Source organism: Trachemys scripta, chromosome 4, assembly GCF_013100865.1.
Source record: "Trachemys scripta elegans isolate TJP31775 chromosome 4, CAS_Tse_1.0, whole genome shotgun sequence".
In the NCBI taxonomy this organism is placed as follows: domain Eukaryota; kingdom Metazoa; phylum Chordata; order Testudines; family Emydidae; genus Trachemys; species Trachemys scripta.
The window spans coordinates 71,763,733-71,779,601 of NC_048301.1; the positions used below are offsets into that span (position 1 = coordinate 71,763,733).

Here is a 15,869-nt window from a genome sequence, read left to right on the forward strand (position 1 = left end):
GTTATGAGGAAGAGACCCCAGCAATGGTTCCTGGGGTGATTGATGTGCAGGCTTAGAAGAGGGAGTGAGGGGAGCAATTGGAAGATCAATCCTGTGCTGTCTACAGCTGAATGTTTTTTCAGAGAGTGAATCCCAAAGGTTCCTGCTCCATCTGCCAATGCACAGATCTTGGGAGGAATTGTTACCCTTTGTCTGAGTGGAATGTTGCTGCCACCTAAGGGGATGCAGCCTTCTGCAGGATATGTCTCCTCCCTTCAGGGTTAGCCTTTTCCACAAGCCTGCTGCTGTCTAAGAGCTGAGCATAATAGCAGCTGCCTTGACTCATCTCTGTCCTCTTTACATGTTGCTGCCCCTACAGGTCCACGGACAGGTGAGGAGAACTGCAATCTCAACAATGGGGGCTGTGCCCAGAAGTGCCAGATGGTGCGAGGGACGGTGCAGTGCACCTGCCACACAGGTTACAGGCTGCTGGAGGATGGCCGATCATGTCAAGGTGAGCAGGCAGGGTCAGTCATTCCATCTCTCCTCACTGTAGCAGTAAGGTACTTGCAGCTGGAGGTCTATGACAGGGATGGAAGTTGGAATACGGACATAGAGACAGAGCAGCAGGGAGATGTGGACAGCTCCTGGTAGGGGTGGGATCTTGGTGACCTAATTGTAACTTTGTTCCCTTGCCCTTTTGTAGATGTGAATGAATGTGCTGAGGAGGGTTACTGCAGCCAGGGCTGCACCAACAGTGAGGGTGGCTTCCAGTGCTGGTGTGAACAAGGCTATGAGCTTCGCCCGGACAAGCGCAGCTGCAAAGCTCTGGGTAAGAAGGAACTATCAGCTCTAGAGTGTGTGCATGCGTGTGCACACTCTGGTAACTCAGTTCAGTAATTCTTTGTTTACGTGGCTAGGTGGATAAGTCCTACCAATATGTAAGAGAGGTGGGGCTCTCAAGTCTGTGTCAGAGATGGTATGATCTGCCTAGGACAGAGATTCACCCTCCGGGTTTACTGCCCAGTGGTTGGTAGCTGTGTAGTGCCACAACACTCTCTCTGCTAGAGTCAAGCCCAGCTCCTCTCCTTCTGCTCTCTTGTGTCCCAGACCCTGCAGCAGAAAGAATTTCTCTGTCATGCTGGTTGCACAGTCGCTCCTCTATGGGTTTGGACTATGCTTTGTAACCAGAAATAGAAACAGACTCATGATCACTGATTCTGTATTGGCAAGACTCTGCTTTATGTTTGCATATTTCATTCTCTGAGTATGGACACTGTGTGCTTTTAAAGACACACATTGTTTTCACCCTTGGTTCCTTAGCTCCCCTAATGTAGCATAGCTCAGCAAGTGCTGTTGTACACCTACTCACAAGACAAAACCAAAAAAAAGAAACAAAAAAGGCAGCCCCTATCTGCTAAGCTTGCTCTGGCTGTCTAGGACTGACTGTAACTGTTGTCTCACCTGTCCTTTCAGACTGTAAGCTGTGTTGTAGAGGGGGAGGGCGGAGTACACCATATGCTTGTGATGGCAGGTGCTTGTGTCTGCGGGAATGGCTGATGGGGCTGATGTGAGACGCTCAGGCAGGGGATAGGGTTGATCAGCTCTTGGTGAGCATTTGCAAAGTGCTTCAAAGTTGCCCATCCCAGTGTCATTAGTGGGAACACCCACCTTGTCTCCTCTTCCCAGTCCTTTACACCCATCAGTTGGCTCAGGGAGTGACCAGTCAGGTTCTCCTCATGCTCTCTTCTGTGTGTCCCTCAGGGCCAGAGCCAGTGCTGCTCTTTGCCAATCGGATTGACATCCGGCAGGTGCTGCCTCACCGCTCGGAGTACACCTTGCTCCTGAACAACCTGGAGAATGCCATTGCCCTTGATTTCCACCACAGCAAGGAGCTAGTGTTCTGGTCTGATGTTACACTGGACCGCATCATGAGGGCCAACCTCAATGGCAGCAACGTAGAGGAGGTGGTGTCCACAGGGCTGGAGAGCCCAGGTGTGTGGCCAGCAATCAGGGCAAAGGCATGGGAAGTTGACCAGACCACACAATGTGGGAGTGGAGGAAGAGAGAGACAGCTGGGATGTGTCCCCTGTGTATGGCTCTCCTTGAATGGGGATGGTGGAGGGTACTGGAGTTTGAGGCTTGGCCTGAGGGATTGAAGGAGAAGAGGAATTGTTCCTAGCAGCATAATCTGCCCTTCTTGGTTTTGGTCTGTGATTAATTCTTCCCCTTGGCTAGGTGGACTTGCCATTGACTGGATCCATGACAAGCTGTACTGGACAGACTCCGGGACGTCTCGGATTGAAGTGGCGAATCTGGATGGCACGCACAGAAAGGTGCTTCTGTGGGAGAACCTGGAGAAACCACGAGCAATTGCGCTCCACCCCATGGAGGGGTGAGTGGGGGCATGGGGCTCCACTAACTCCTCTATTGGGGGAACCCTCCAAATTAGTGCTTAATTTGTGCCAGGGCTGACACCGACACCTCTAGGCTTGGAAGTTCATAGCCCTGACATCTCTGGGCTTGTCGAGTCAGTTATGAGAGTAAAAAAATTGCTTGAGTCCTGGCACCTAATTGGTTGAGCCCCGGCACCTCTTTCTTTACAAATTAAGTACTGTTCCAAATACATGGGACTGAGCAGTGAGGGCCCTATCCTTGATCTAGACTTCTCCTTGTTTCCTGGCCCAGGGCCTCCTCTGTGCACACAGTATTGCTTTTGATCACAGGGTTAGGGAGCCTTACGAAGCAGGAGGTTCCAGGCCAGGATGCATCCAGGGAAATGCTTGCCCTTTCCTTGGGTCACTGCAAATTGAATCCAAAGAGTGTTGCATGGCAGGCTGGGGCTGCTCTCGCTTCCCCTGTGACTGAGACCCAGTCCCATGGCTTGAGGTTACAAAGCCAGCTTGTTCTCTCCCTTGCTGTGAAGTGATGCCTGGTGCCATTCTTAGGGCCTCAATTTCCTAGCCTTCAGGCCTCTCCTTCCCTCCTCTAGCACCATCTACTGGACAGATTGGGGCAACACACCTCGCATTGAATACTCCAGCATGGATGGCTCCAATCGACGCATCATTGCTGATACGCACCTCTTCTGGCCCAACGGGCTGACCATTGACTATGCTGGGCACCGGATGTACTGGGTGGACGCCAAGCACCATGTCATTGAGAGGGCTGACTTGGATGGGCAGAACAGGAAGGCTGTTATCAGCCAAGGTGAGAACTTGGCTTCAGCTGTGGGGAGAGCTATACTGCATCAGGAAAGATATAGCAGTACAGAGTGAGCTTTGGAGCAACCTGTATGAGGGCTGCTACATTTACTTTCCATTCCCCCAACTCCCCAAACACCACCATGGAGTGAGTCTGCCATACTTCTCCCATCCCTTGGGGACAGGCTCTGCCCCTCTCCTCCCAGCCCTTGAAGAGAAGCAAAGTTCTTTTTGGTGAATGCTGGATTTGGCTCTGCTGAGTCTGTTAGGGTCAGAGACCCCTGGGTGTGCAGGAACGCCCCAGAGGGACAGGCTCAGGGGCTTTCCTCTGCTTTTCTACTAGTCTGGCTTTCCTGAGGTCTGAATTAACCTGTATGTCTGTGCTGGACTCTTGCTGCAGGCCTCCCACACCCCTTTGCTATCACAGTGTTTGAGGATAGCCTGTACTGGACGGACTGGCACACCAAGAGCATCAATAGTGCCAACAAATTCACCGGCAAGAACCAGGAGATCATCCGCAACAAGCTCCACTTCCCCATGGATATCCACACACTGCACCCTCAGCGCCAGCCAGCAGGTAACTGCAGAGGGGGCAGGGAGACACATCTGCAGAGGGAAAGCGAACCAGCTGGGGACCTGTCACTGCCCAGCTTCTATGGCAGGGAGAGTCCAGGCCTGGGACTCAGGGATACTGTTCTATCCACTACTCACTATCTCCCCCGTGAGGCCCATGCACGACCCCAAGCTTACCTCTGCTACCAGAGTCCAGTACTAATTTCTCCATCCAGCAACTTTTGGCTTGATGTTATTTCAAGGCTCTTTCTCCAGTTGTTGGATGGGTGTACCACAGCCGCCCCTTCTACCCCTCGCCGCCCCCTCTCGCCGCCCCCCCCCCCGCTGGCACAGGGGGACAGTTGCTTTCTGATCGTGAATGTTTAGGGCAGTGATCCCTAAACAGTGTACCCCCCTAAGGGAGTGCGGAGGAATGTTCGGAGGGGTGCAGTGGGGCCTGGGCCAGCCCCGCCCTGCTCCCAGCTCCACTCTGGCACCACCCCCAGCCACTGGCTCCTGACCACAGTTCCACTCTTGGCCACAGCGCAGCTCTGACCGCAGCCCCGCTCCTGGCCCCAGTTGCAGCTCCGACTGCGGCCTTGCTCCCAGCCACAGCTCTGCTCCCGACCGTGGCCCCTGGCTCCCAGCCTCAACCACACCCCTGTTCCCGGCCGCGACCTCAGCTGCAGCACTGGCCCTGCTCCCAACCATGGATCCCAGCCCTGACTATGGCTCCCAGCTCCAACTGCAGCTCCTGGCGGGGGGATGTGTACCAGGAAAGGGGAGAATGCGACCAAAAAAGTTTGGGGACCACTAGTTTGGGGCTTGTCTACACACAAGTTATTCTGAAATAGTTACACCACTCTAAATTCACTCCCTACCCTATTCCAGAATAATTTTCCTATGTAGACAAGCCGTTTGTGCCCATGTCCCTGCGGGGCTAGTCTACGTGAAGGGGCAGGAGGTCCAAATAGCTACCCCAAAGTAGAACATTTCCCAGCTCTTGCGTGTGCGCCTACGTGTCCCTCTCTGCCCTTCCCACCTGCCCTCACCCCTGCTATGTCTCTTGCTCTCTTTACTGGTTGCCTTATGCGTGGTTGTTTTTGTTTTTGGCTATTTGAGCAGGGAAAAACCGCTGTGGGGCCAACAATGGGGGCTGCACTCACCTGTGCTTGCCAAACAGCAAGGATTACACCTGTGCCTGCCCCACAGGCTTCCGCAAGACCAGCAGCCACACCTGCGCTCAGAGTAAGTGGGGTGGGATCGGAGCCTGCATGTCACAGTCCCAAATGCTCCCAGTCTCAGATGTGCTCACGCAGCCCCACGTCCCATGTGTAGAAGTAGGTCAGAAATCTGCATAAGCAGCAGCTGTGTCACTTCCAGGCACGGGGTGAGAGGGGTGCAGCAGAAAAAGCCTTTAGAGGAGGGTAGGGTAACATAAGAGGTCTACTGTAAGCTCATGTCATCCTTTTGCACCCCCCTACTGAGCACCAGATTGGTGCAAGATGTATGTTTGCTTTGTATATCCATTCCAGCCTGCTTACAGCTGAGGTAGTGCTTATGCCACAGTGTGTGTCCACAGCTGAATGGGTGTGTCACCTGGAAACTCCCACATGAACTGCACCCTTTGGCCTTTGTGAGCAATGAATAGCTTAATTCCAAGGACTGCAGGGGAGTTACTCCTGATTTACAGTGTTCTCAATTACAGGAGAATTAGCCCCCTTGTTTCCTAGAATCACAGATGATGGCAAAGCTACCTGCTGTAGGTCAGATCTGTGTTCCATGTAGGTTCCAGATCTGATGGGTTTGTTCCATGCAGTGTGATCTCTCCCACCCCCAGGAAACAGATTCCCATTACTATATTCTCCTCCTCCTCCCCACCTCTCCCCCCCCACCCCCCATTCCCAGCAGTGAGGGCCTGGCCTGTGACTCAGCATTGAGTGGTGTGTATGCAGTGGAGCTCCGATGTAACAGGAGAATTGTCTGTGTTTGTCACTATGTTGTTGAACTTAGAGAAATTAAAAGAAGACCTTTCGACCTTTGATCAGGTCTTGACAAGTTCCTGCTTTTTGCCCGAAGGATGGACATCCGTCGGATTAGCTTCGACACAGAAGACCTGTCAGATGACGTCATCCCTCTGGCTGATGTGCGCAGTGCTGTGGCTCTGGACTGGGACTCCAAGGATGACTATGTCTACTGGACAGATGTCAGCACCGACTCCATTAGCAGAGCAAAATGGGATGGATCAGGCCAGAAGGTACAATATTCTGTAGATGTGAGGTTACCAGGCCAAGCAGCTTCTGGAGATCTCAGCCTTCTGTGTTAGCAACAGAGGGTCCTGTGGCACCTTTAAGACTAACAGAAGTATTGGGAGCATAAGCTTTCGTGGGCAAGTTTTGCATCTGAAGAAGTGAGGTTCTTACCCACGAAAGCTTATGCTCCCAATACTTCTGTTAGTCTCAAAGGTGCCACAGGACCCTCTGTTGCTTTTTACAGATTCAGACTAACACGGCTACCCCTCTGTTACTTGACAGCCTTCTGTGTTGTGAATCTGGCTTGAGGTTTCTGTATGAACCATTGGGGCTGTATCAGCCTTCTGGGGGTATGCTACCCTGGTCCTGTCCATGCCCACATTAGTTTTGGCTTGTGTTAATCACTGGTGATCCAAGGTGAGCTCTTAGACCCTTGTGTGTCCTGTGTGTGTACCTCCTTGTCTGGGACTCCCTGCAGTTAGGGCAAGAGAGAACATTGATTTGTAAATATCCAGCTACGGCTTCGATTTTTCACAGGCAGAGTCTCAATAAAACACAAACGAACAAGGTTCTAAATCCCATTTTCCCTGGCTCAGCAGGAACTGAGAGCGTGGCAGGGACTGTGCTTTCCCGTGAGTTACTTTCTGGGCATCCCCTTTGGCTCATGCTCAGGCTGCCATTGACAGAGCTCAAGAGTTTGACGGTTGGGGAATGAAATAAAGGTAGAAAATGGGGGTGTCCAAAAGCCATTCTTTAACTGACATGTTTGAATTCTGAAGTCCTCAACACTTTTTCTCATGTGGATTTTTCCTGCTTGGATTTTGCTAGCCTGAGTTGTTTGTGTTGCTGGCAGTGGACAGGCGGAGAGCCAGGCTCGAGGACTTTTCTCAAGGGAGTTTCTTGTTTGCTGACCTTTGTTTTGGTTCTTGCTCAGGTTGTGGTGGATACCAGCTTGGAAAGCCCAGCTGGACTGGCTATCGATTGGGTCACCAACAAGCTGTATTGGACTGATGCAGGTACAGGGGTCATATGCTCTCTACAGGGTGTAATCTTCTTCCCTGTTCATAAAAACTCAGTATTAGCTTGGCAGCCTGATCTGTTTCAATGTTGTCTTTCTCCATTTGGCAAACATGGGTTCTCCTTCCCCATCTTTCTGATGAAGCAGGAACCAACTTGGCTTCCTGTGTTACTTCTACTGGGGCTCTAACCCCATTCCTGATGTCTGCAGGAATGTGTATGTCCGAGGACAACAGCTGCCCGCTGCAGAGGGCTCTCACTTGAGTTTTCCAACCATGTACCTCAGGACAGAATGGTTAGAATCTGGAGGATATTTCTGCCAGAGAATTAGAGTTCTGAGGTATGTCAGGAAGGTATCCCCCGAGACATCCTCTGGGGCCTAGCCAGATGCCTGTGATGGTCTGGTAGAGCACTTCCTCCCAGCTGCACTGGGTTTCAGCAGTTGCTGGGGTTGGGAAGTTGAACGTGAGAGTTCTCTGCTGAGTAAGTCTGTTCCGCACTCACTTCAGGCCTCTCAGGTCAGGTGAGAGGATAGCAGGCAGGGAAACTGAATCACTGTATCAATGTTGGTTTCTTCTGTCTCCTGAGGTTCCAGAGGTCTTTGATTTTTCTCTCCTTCTCTGTCACCCCCGCTCTCCTGATCTCTGTAGGAACAGACCGGATAGAGGTCTCCAACACAGATGGGACCATGAGGACTGTACTGATCTGGGAGAACCTAGATAGACCACGAGATATTGTGGTGGATCCTGTTGGAGGGTGAGAACTTCTTTCCTCTTGGGATTACATGGCAATAAATTCTGTCTCTCTGAATTGTTTGGTTTTGATTAATTGTGCCATTGCCCTTATATCGGACACCTTGGGGCTTTAGAGAGACCCACACCTAGAAAGGCCTCCATAACAGGTCTACCAAGGTCTGAAAAGAAGAGCCTGACTTGTGGATGCTGGTGGCATTGACAAGACAAGCAGCAGGCACTTCTAGAACAAGCAGCTCAGAGTGATAGCTGTTATTTTGGGCCTCATCCCACTCACACAGTGTAAATCAGGAGTAACTCACTGAAGTCCATATAATTACACTAGTGTAAAATAAGTTTGAGAAGAGAATGAGGGCTTTTATTTATTTATATAGTGTGTTCTTCATTCCATGTTGATGCTGAGTTCTTGTGAGGGCCCTGCTATCTGCTTGGCCATTAGGTTAATCTGAAGACAGAAGTGAATTACAGTGGCATATCACCAGCTAAATTAGTGCAAACATTTTTGGTCCCAAGTGAGCTGCAGAATCCATGGGCCCAGGAATATCATATCCAGTGAGTGTGTCTCCCAGATTTCATTCTCCCACAGAAAGAAAATCTCAAAATATCAGGTTTGTAGGAAGTGAATTGTAATAAAAGCTTCTGCTTTTGAGCCACAGGACCTTGCAGAGCCAAGCATCAGACTAGGTTGGGTGGCTGGGCACAAGCCCAGCAGCTCTTGCTTCCCAAGTGCTGGAAGGCTGGAATAAATCTGCACCATTCTCTTCTTTGGTGTTTACTGGGAGGCTGATGCAGAGCAGTTCTGCTTCCATCTCATGATTGCAGGGATTTGAAGACCGTTAAGAAATATCTTCTTAAGGCAACAATAGGGCAACTTGCTTCTGCATCCTCTTTCAATCTTACTATCTCTCTCCTCCTTGCCAGGTTCTTGGCAGAGGAGGGGCTATGAATTCTTGACCAGGACAATGTGTATAAAAAGATGGCAGGGCCCTAGAGATGGAAGTACAGATCATGTTAGCCTGACACTGTTTCCTTCTGGCTGCTGAAGGCACCAAGACACTTGACTTTTCTGGCTAATGGTGAGCAGCTGTGGGAGCAGGAGTAGGAGTGCAGGTGCTCACTTCCCTTTGGGCCCTGTGTTCAGGTTCATGTACTGGACTGATTGGGGAGTCAGCCCGAAGATTGAGCGTGCTGGTATGGATGCCTCCAGCCGCCTGGTGATCATCTCCTCCAATCTGACTTGGCCCAACGGGCTGGCCATTGACTACGAGTCTCAGCGCCTGTATTGGGCGGATGCTGGCATGAAGACCATTGAGTATGCCAACCTGGATGGCAGTGAGAGGAAGGTAAGAGAACCAGGCCAGAGGGAAGGGGAGGCTGGGATGCTGAGTGCCTATCCTAGAGGACAAAGTGCTGGCAGGAAAGAATGGCATGGGTCAAATGGAAGTAAAGTTCCCAAATCAAGACATTGTCAGCTACTTGTACAGAGAGAAAAGAGCCCCCTTTATGAGTGCAAAGTATGTGGGCAGCCACCTCTCCCACACCAACCTTTCCCCACCTTGATGCTACCAGGCCATTTACATATCACCTTTGTTGTTCTCCAAGCCCCATCCATTCTAGGGAATGATTGGAGGTGTGGGTGGAAGCATCACCATGTGATTTCCTGAGGACTTTTGTTTTGGGGGCTGACAGGTGCTGATTGGAAGCAATCTGCCCCACCCATTTGGCCTTACTCTTTATGGTGAGCGGATCTACTGGACAGACTGGCAAGCCAAGAGCATCCAGAGTGCAGACAGAAGGACGGGGCAGGCTCGTGAAACACTGCAGGATAACTTGGAGAACCTCATGGACATCCATGTTTTCCACCGGCACAGACCTACAGGTACAGAGTCAGCCTCACCCCCATGGGGAGCTCTGAACTCACCCAGGCTCCTGCTGCCCTGCACATCTGGTGAGGGAGTGAGTGTGTGTAATAAATCCCTATTGGCCTCTTAAAGAGAGTGTGCTCCCATACCCCCAGCCTGCATTTCTATAGCTGTTGCCCACTTTGATAGTGACCGTCCCTCCACGAACCTAATGCTGAGCTCTTGGGTGTGTGCCTGTGCCTGATGGTTTTCTCCTTTTCCCCCCCTTCAGTACGCACAGCATGTGGAGTTAATAATGGTGGCTGCAGCCACCTGTGCCTCCTGGCTCCTCTCCCTAAAGGTTATAGCTGTACCTGCCCCACTGGTATCAACCTCCAAGCTGATGGCAAGACCTGCTCATCTGGTAAGTTTCCTCTGTAGGGTTCTTACTGCAGTTGGATCTCAGGCCCCACATCCCACTCCTGGCCCCTTGGCACAAGTTACTGGAATCCACTCCTCAGGGGACTTGGGTGTGACTTCACCATCCTCGGCCCCTTGAGAAGCCCATGTAGTGCTTGTGCCCTCAGGACTGGTGGTAAAAGTCTGTGGGTTGGCTTGGGGTGCCCTGGGAGGGGTGTGCGGAGATTAAATTGTCCAAAAGGAAAACTTCACTAACGTGATGCCATATGGTTCATCTGTATGTCAGTCTCTCCGATAGATCTATCTTGAGTTTGAAGTGGGCTCAGTCCCTTCCTGGAACGGTGCTGTACTCTATAGTACGGCTGAATAAAGCCTACCCCTCCCCTCACAGCCACCTTCCCTTTCAGTACCATGAAGAGTCTTGGCTTCAGGCCTTTGAAGCAATAACTCTGTATGGGTCCCATCTTGTTCACCTCAGTAGGAAAACTGATTTCCATTCCCGCACACTTAACACTTCTATTAGGGCTTTCCCTTCCCACCCCACAGGTAACTAGAGAACTGTTCTGTGTTATTCAGTGGAGTGGAAGAGTCTTTCTGCTTGTGGTATTTCAGATCTAAGATCTTCCCTTCTCCCTAAAGGCTGAAGTTGTCTCTTGGGTGGCTCAACGATATGATTCAGCAGATGGTGCCCCAGGGACAGTTGGCTTGACCTTCTCCCTGCCCTTCACTGACACTGTTGGTCTATCCTCAACTTTCTGCAGGGATGACCAGCTTCCTGATCTTTGCCAGAAGGACGGACATCCGCATGGTCTCCTTGGATATCCCGTATTTTGCAGACGTCGTTGTCTCAGTCAATGTCACTATGAAAAACACCATTGCCATTGGAGTGGATCCCCAGGAAGGTCTGAACTGCCTTGTATATCTAACCACATTCAACACTGATTATTGCAGGGCTGCAGCTCTCAATTGGCGGTGTCTTTCTGAGGGAAGGCACTGCCAGTGGTTCACTCAGTATCATAAACGTGGACAGATGTAGGCTCCCGTTTCTCCAATGCATGCTGCATAGATTCCATTCCTTCACCACTGTTGTGATTCTAAGACAGGCTCCAGCTGGCTGACATGCAGGGCTAAAACCCCAACTAGCTGGTCCACTGAGACAGGCTCACATAGTCTGAATTTAAATAATTTGCTCTCCTATCTAAGTCTTGTTAATGTAAAGAGAGCTGGGCTGGTGGCTGTTGGTTTACACTGGGGGCTTGTGTACACTCAAAATGCTACAGCAGCACAGCTGATGGGAGTGGTTTTCCCATCGGCATAGGTAATCCACCTTGCTGAGAGGCGTAGTAGCTCAGTTAACAGAAGAATTCTGTCTGTTGCTCAGGGCTGCAGATTTTTCACATCCCTGAGCAATTTAACTGGTTTGACTTAAATTTTGAGGATTGACCTGGCCTGTGTATCTGGCATTATATGTCTGGGTTGAACCCCATTTTGTGTGGTGGGTTAGAATGTCTGACTCTTGTCCTTTGGGACCCTCCTGAAAACCAGACATGGGTCTGATTACACTATTGGTCAGTAACATTTTAAATAATAAACTGCATCATTCTGTACAGGGACCCTTTCAAGAGCAGCCGGGAGCTCCCCAGAGGCAGTGCTCCTCACCTTTCACTATGGCACCTCCCTCTGGGAGAGGCTGGAACTGGAGGAGCTGTGGCTTTTCTATCCCTTTAACTGGATTACCGTGGCTCTGTGTCCTGTGTCACTGGACTCTGACAGACCACTGGATTGCATGACCCTGCTGCTCTTCGGAGTAATCCAGGTGCCTATAATCTCAAGGAGGCCTGGGGCTATTTGAAGGAGTTTGCTGATTTTTTTTTTTTAATTTTTCCTATTTTCCTACCAGGAAAGGTTTACTGGTCAGATAGCACGATGCGGAAAATCAGCAGGGCTGCCCTGGATGGCTCACAGTATGAGGACATCATCACCACAGGTGAGGGATGGTTTGCAGAGTGCACCATATCTTCATGTGGCAGCCTGGAGGGGGATTCCTTGGGTTTCCAGCTCTAGAGAGGTCAGAGGTGGAAGTCCAGTAGGTATTGTAGGGGGAGCGCTCCCAGACTTGAGTGATGAGCAGGGGTAGTCTCCTGGGTTATCTGATTGGTGTTGAAGGATGAGAAGTTACCTTGGTACAATTCTGCTTTCTCAGGTCTGCTGACCACAGATGGGCTGGCAGTGGATGCTATTGGCCGCAAGGTATATTGGACAGACACAGGAACCAATCGGATTGAAGTGGGCAACCTGGATGGATCAATGAGGAAGGTTTTGGTTTGGCAGAACTTGGACAGCCCAAGAGCAATTGCACTGTATCACGAGATGGGGTTAGTGCTGGCAGGGGACTGTCTTGAGGGAGGAGGCCTGGAGGCATTAACCTCTTTTGCTGTTTCTCTGATGTGTTCTTGGCTTTCCCCTTTTCCCTAGATACATGTACTGGACAGATTGGGGTGAGAATGCCAAGCTGGAGCGCTCTGGCATGGATGGCTCAGGACGCCTGGTGCTGATCAGCAACAACCTGGGCTGGCCCAATGGGCTGGCAGTGGATAAGGCTGGATCGCAGCTGTTGTGGGCTGATGCGCACACAGAGGTTGGTGTCTTCTCTTTAACAATTCCTATGGGATTAACATTGGAGCCTTGGTATCCTAGAGGCTGTTTCTGAAGCCCCCTGGTAAGGTGTCAGAAGAGAAGAGGACTGTGTGGAAGCACTCTGAGGCTTCCTGTGGGCTTGGGCTGTTGGGGATGGTGGACCAGAGCCATGTTGCTTGCTTGCACTCCAGTCCCAGCTTCACGCATGCTTGTCTTTGCTCAGGACATTATCTAAGGGAAAGGACTGAGCAGGGCGTTTCTTCTTGCCCCTTTTCTAGCGCATTGAGGCTGCAGACCTAAATGGTGCAAACCGCCACACCCTGCTATCCCCAGTGCAGCATCCCTATGGTCTCACCCTACTGGACTCATACATCTACTGGACTGACTGGCAAACCCGCAGCATTCACAGGGCTGACAAGGACACCGGTGCCAACGTCATCCTGGTGAGGGCAAACCTGCCCGGCCTGATGGACATTCAAGCTGTTGACAGGACACGGCAGCTTGGTGAGTTTCCAGGCTGCTTTGGAGCCAGGAGCATCATCAGGCCTTAATGACTAGAGGGGCCTCGAAGCTATCATTGAGAGGGATCTTCTGGTGTTTCATTGGGAGATCACGCAGGGCCTAAAATAAATTCCTTCTCCAACCTCAGTCCCTTCCCTGACCCCCTCCCACAGTAACTGACTGTTTCCATCATCCACCCAGTTACCCAGGTGCACAGTCTTGGTGTCATTTTTGACGCCTGCTTCCCCTGCTCTCCTTACATTGAGGCTGTCACTCAGTCCAGCCCATTCTCAGACACAGCAAATACTCAAATCTACTGCTGCTAAACTGCTGTTTTCATCACATCCTCCTCCTCCTCCTCCTCCAGTGTCTCCTTGGCAGTGTAAAATTCCTTACCCTACCCTTCTGGGGCCTGCACAGCCATTCCCTGTCTCTAGTTCATTTCCCATCCTTACTGTTCCCTCACTCTGCTGGCTTGGTTCACTGGAATGTGCCTCCTTACCTTCTCCTACAGGCAGCTCTTGGCCTCTTCTCACATGGCGGGAACATCCTCCGTAACACTGTGCAGTATGCAACCCCACTCCCTCCTCAAGACGTGCTGCTTTTGGTCAGCATCCCAGCCCCACTCCCTCATGCTTACTCCAGCCCTGACACCGCCCTTGTCCCATACCTGTTGCCTTCCCCCTTGCTTCTGCTGGACTTTCCACCCTTACACTAAATATATATAAATTTATTAATTAAAAAAGTCTGACTACTCCCATGTTAAAACTAAATATGCAAACCCACTAAGAAGCCATTAGCTTAACGTGGGCCTACCTAGCACCCCTGCTGCATGTGTCTAACTTAGAATGGAAACTTCTGGGCCAGACTGGCTAGGGGTGGCTTTTTATGCCACTCCTTCACTCTTCCCAGCTAGGGTCTTGTTGCTGTTATTGCAAATAGCAGAGCTAAACTGGAATCACATGATCCTCAGCCGGCCAATGGAAACCAGCTGTTTGCTCTTTCTTCCATTGAGAAATTCTGATATCAAGGGGTACAGGCCAGGGGACTATCCCTACTGGACCCCCCACATCCACTGATCCCTGGAGAGCACAGTTGAATCTTTGGGTAAATGTCCCTTTGTGGTGACCTACAATCTAGTCCTAGCAAGGATGTGCTTGGAATGAAATCAGTTGCCAGTGACTTGTGTGTTCATGCCCTGTAAAGAGATGGCTTAGGTCTCTGGAAACATGGAGTCAGGCTGATTTTTTCCTCTCCCTTTTTCCCAAAGGCTTTAACAAGTGCAGCATAAGGAATGGTGGCTGCTCCCACCTCTGCCTGCCCCACCCTGCTGGCTTCTCCTGTGCCTGCCCCACCGGCATCCAGCTGAAGAGCGATGAGCAGACCTGTGACCCCTCTCCAGAGACCTATCTGCTCTTCTCCAGCCGTGGCTCTATCCGACGCATCTCACTGGACACAAATGATCACACTGATGTGCATGTCCCTGTCCCAGAGCTGAACAATGTCATCTCTCTGGACTATGACAGTGTGGACGGCAAGATTTACTACACAGATGTCTTCCTTGATGTCATCAGGTAGGTGCCCAGGGGTAAGTGGCTGCTGGGCACCCAGCCTCTCGGCTGAGATTTTTTGCGTTGTTGGCTGCTCTTATAGATTAGACTTTTCCAGTAGGTGGAGGTGGTTCCTGCCTGAAGGGCTGAGAATGTAGTGATGGTGCAGAGAAATCATGACTGGAGCAGAGAAAGTAGATAAGGAAGTGTTGTTTACTATTTCTCATAACAGAAGAACTAGGGGTCACCAAATGAAATTAATAGGCAGCAGGTTTAAAACAAATTAAAAGGAAGTATTTCTTCACACAACGCAGTCAACCTGTGGAACTCCTTGCCAGAGGATGTTGTGAAGGCCAAGACCATACCTGGGTTCAAAAAAGAACTAGATAAATTCATGGAGGATAAGTCCATCAATGGCTATTAGCCAGAATGGGCAGGAATGGTGTCCCTAGTCTCTGTTTGCCAGAAACTGGGAATGAGTGACAGGGAATGGATCAGTTGGCACTGGCCACTGTCAGAAGACAGGATATTGGGCTAGATGGACCTTTGGTCTGATCCAGTAGGGCCATTCTTATATTCTTATGTTATGTTCTTATGATACTTGCCGACAGCACACAGAGCAGTTTGTGTTACTGATCTAATTGTTGGAGGCACATTTAGCCTTCATAGTAACTGGGGGTAGGGACTGTTGGTCCCATTGATAGAGAAGAATGGCACAGGGAGACTTGAAGGATCATGAAGAGCCCTCTTATGCCTTATCCTGTTTGGCACTGATTCCCCCAGGCGGGCAGACCTGAACGGCAGCAGCATGGAGACGGTCATTGGTCACGGGCTGAAGACCACGGATGGCTTGGCAGTGGACTGGGTTGCCAGGAACCTGTACTGGACGGATACAGGTCGCAACACCATTGAAGTGGCCAGACTGGATGGTAGCTGCAGAAAAGTGCTTATTAATAACAGCCTGGACGAACCCCGAGCAATTGCTGCCTTTCCCAAGAAGGGGTAGGTCTAGGGCCAAGTGGAGGGGAAGATGGGGGAGGTCAGGTTGTACAAGGCCAGTTCAATGGGAGGGAGATCTGGGAGAAAGGAGGGATGTGTGGTCTAAGTCTGGCAGGTTTCCGGAGACTGGGCTGCTTGTGCATGGAGTGGGATGATGATAGCAACT

At 50.8% G+C, this 15,869-nt stretch overlaps 1 protein-coding gene across 6 annotated transcripts in view; it reads left to right on the plus strand.

Annotated features, from left to right (window-relative positions):
• The window catches only part of LRP4 (LDL receptor related protein 4), a 110,543-nt gene that overhangs the window by 78,797 nt on the left and 15,877 nt on the right, over positions 1-15,869 (plus strand). For 5 of the 6 annotated variants that reach the window (XR_004645577.1, XR_004645578.1, XM_034769515.1 and 2 more), the window contains exons 10-29: positions 359-493; positions 686-811; positions 1,744-1,974; positions 2,218-2,374; positions 2,972-3,189; positions 3,583-3,759; positions 4,857-4,982; positions 5,783-5,991; positions 6,921-7,002; positions 7,654-7,759; positions 8,897-9,098; positions 9,445-9,634; positions 9,889-10,020; positions 10,778-10,918; positions 11,917-12,003; positions 12,220-12,391; positions 12,492-12,654; positions 12,932-13,157; positions 14,425-14,728; positions 15,488-15,706. Coding sequence is in view for 4 of the 6 variants with exons in the window: in XM_034769515.1 (XP_034625406.1) it covers positions 359-493; positions 686-811; positions 1,744-1,974; positions 2,218-2,374; positions 2,972-3,189; positions 3,583-3,759; positions 4,857-4,982; positions 5,783-5,991; positions 6,921-7,002; positions 7,654-7,759; positions 8,897-9,098; positions 9,445-9,634; positions 9,889-10,020; positions 10,778-10,918; positions 11,917-12,003; positions 12,220-12,391; positions 12,492-12,654; positions 12,932-13,157; positions 14,425-14,728; positions 15,488-15,706 (3,403 nt within the window). In the remaining 2 variants the exon portion in view is untranslated. The remainder of the gene's footprint in view (positions 1-358; positions 494-685; positions 812-1,743; positions 1,975-2,217; positions 2,375-2,971; positions 3,190-3,582; positions 3,760-4,856; positions 4,983-5,782; positions 5,992-6,920; positions 7,003-7,653; positions 7,760-8,896; positions 9,099-9,444; positions 9,635-9,888; positions 10,021-10,777; positions 10,919-11,916; positions 12,004-12,219; positions 12,392-12,491; positions 12,655-12,931; positions 13,158-14,424; positions 14,729-15,487; positions 15,707-15,869) is intronic. The other variant, XM_034769516.1, reaches the window with a different exon arrangement.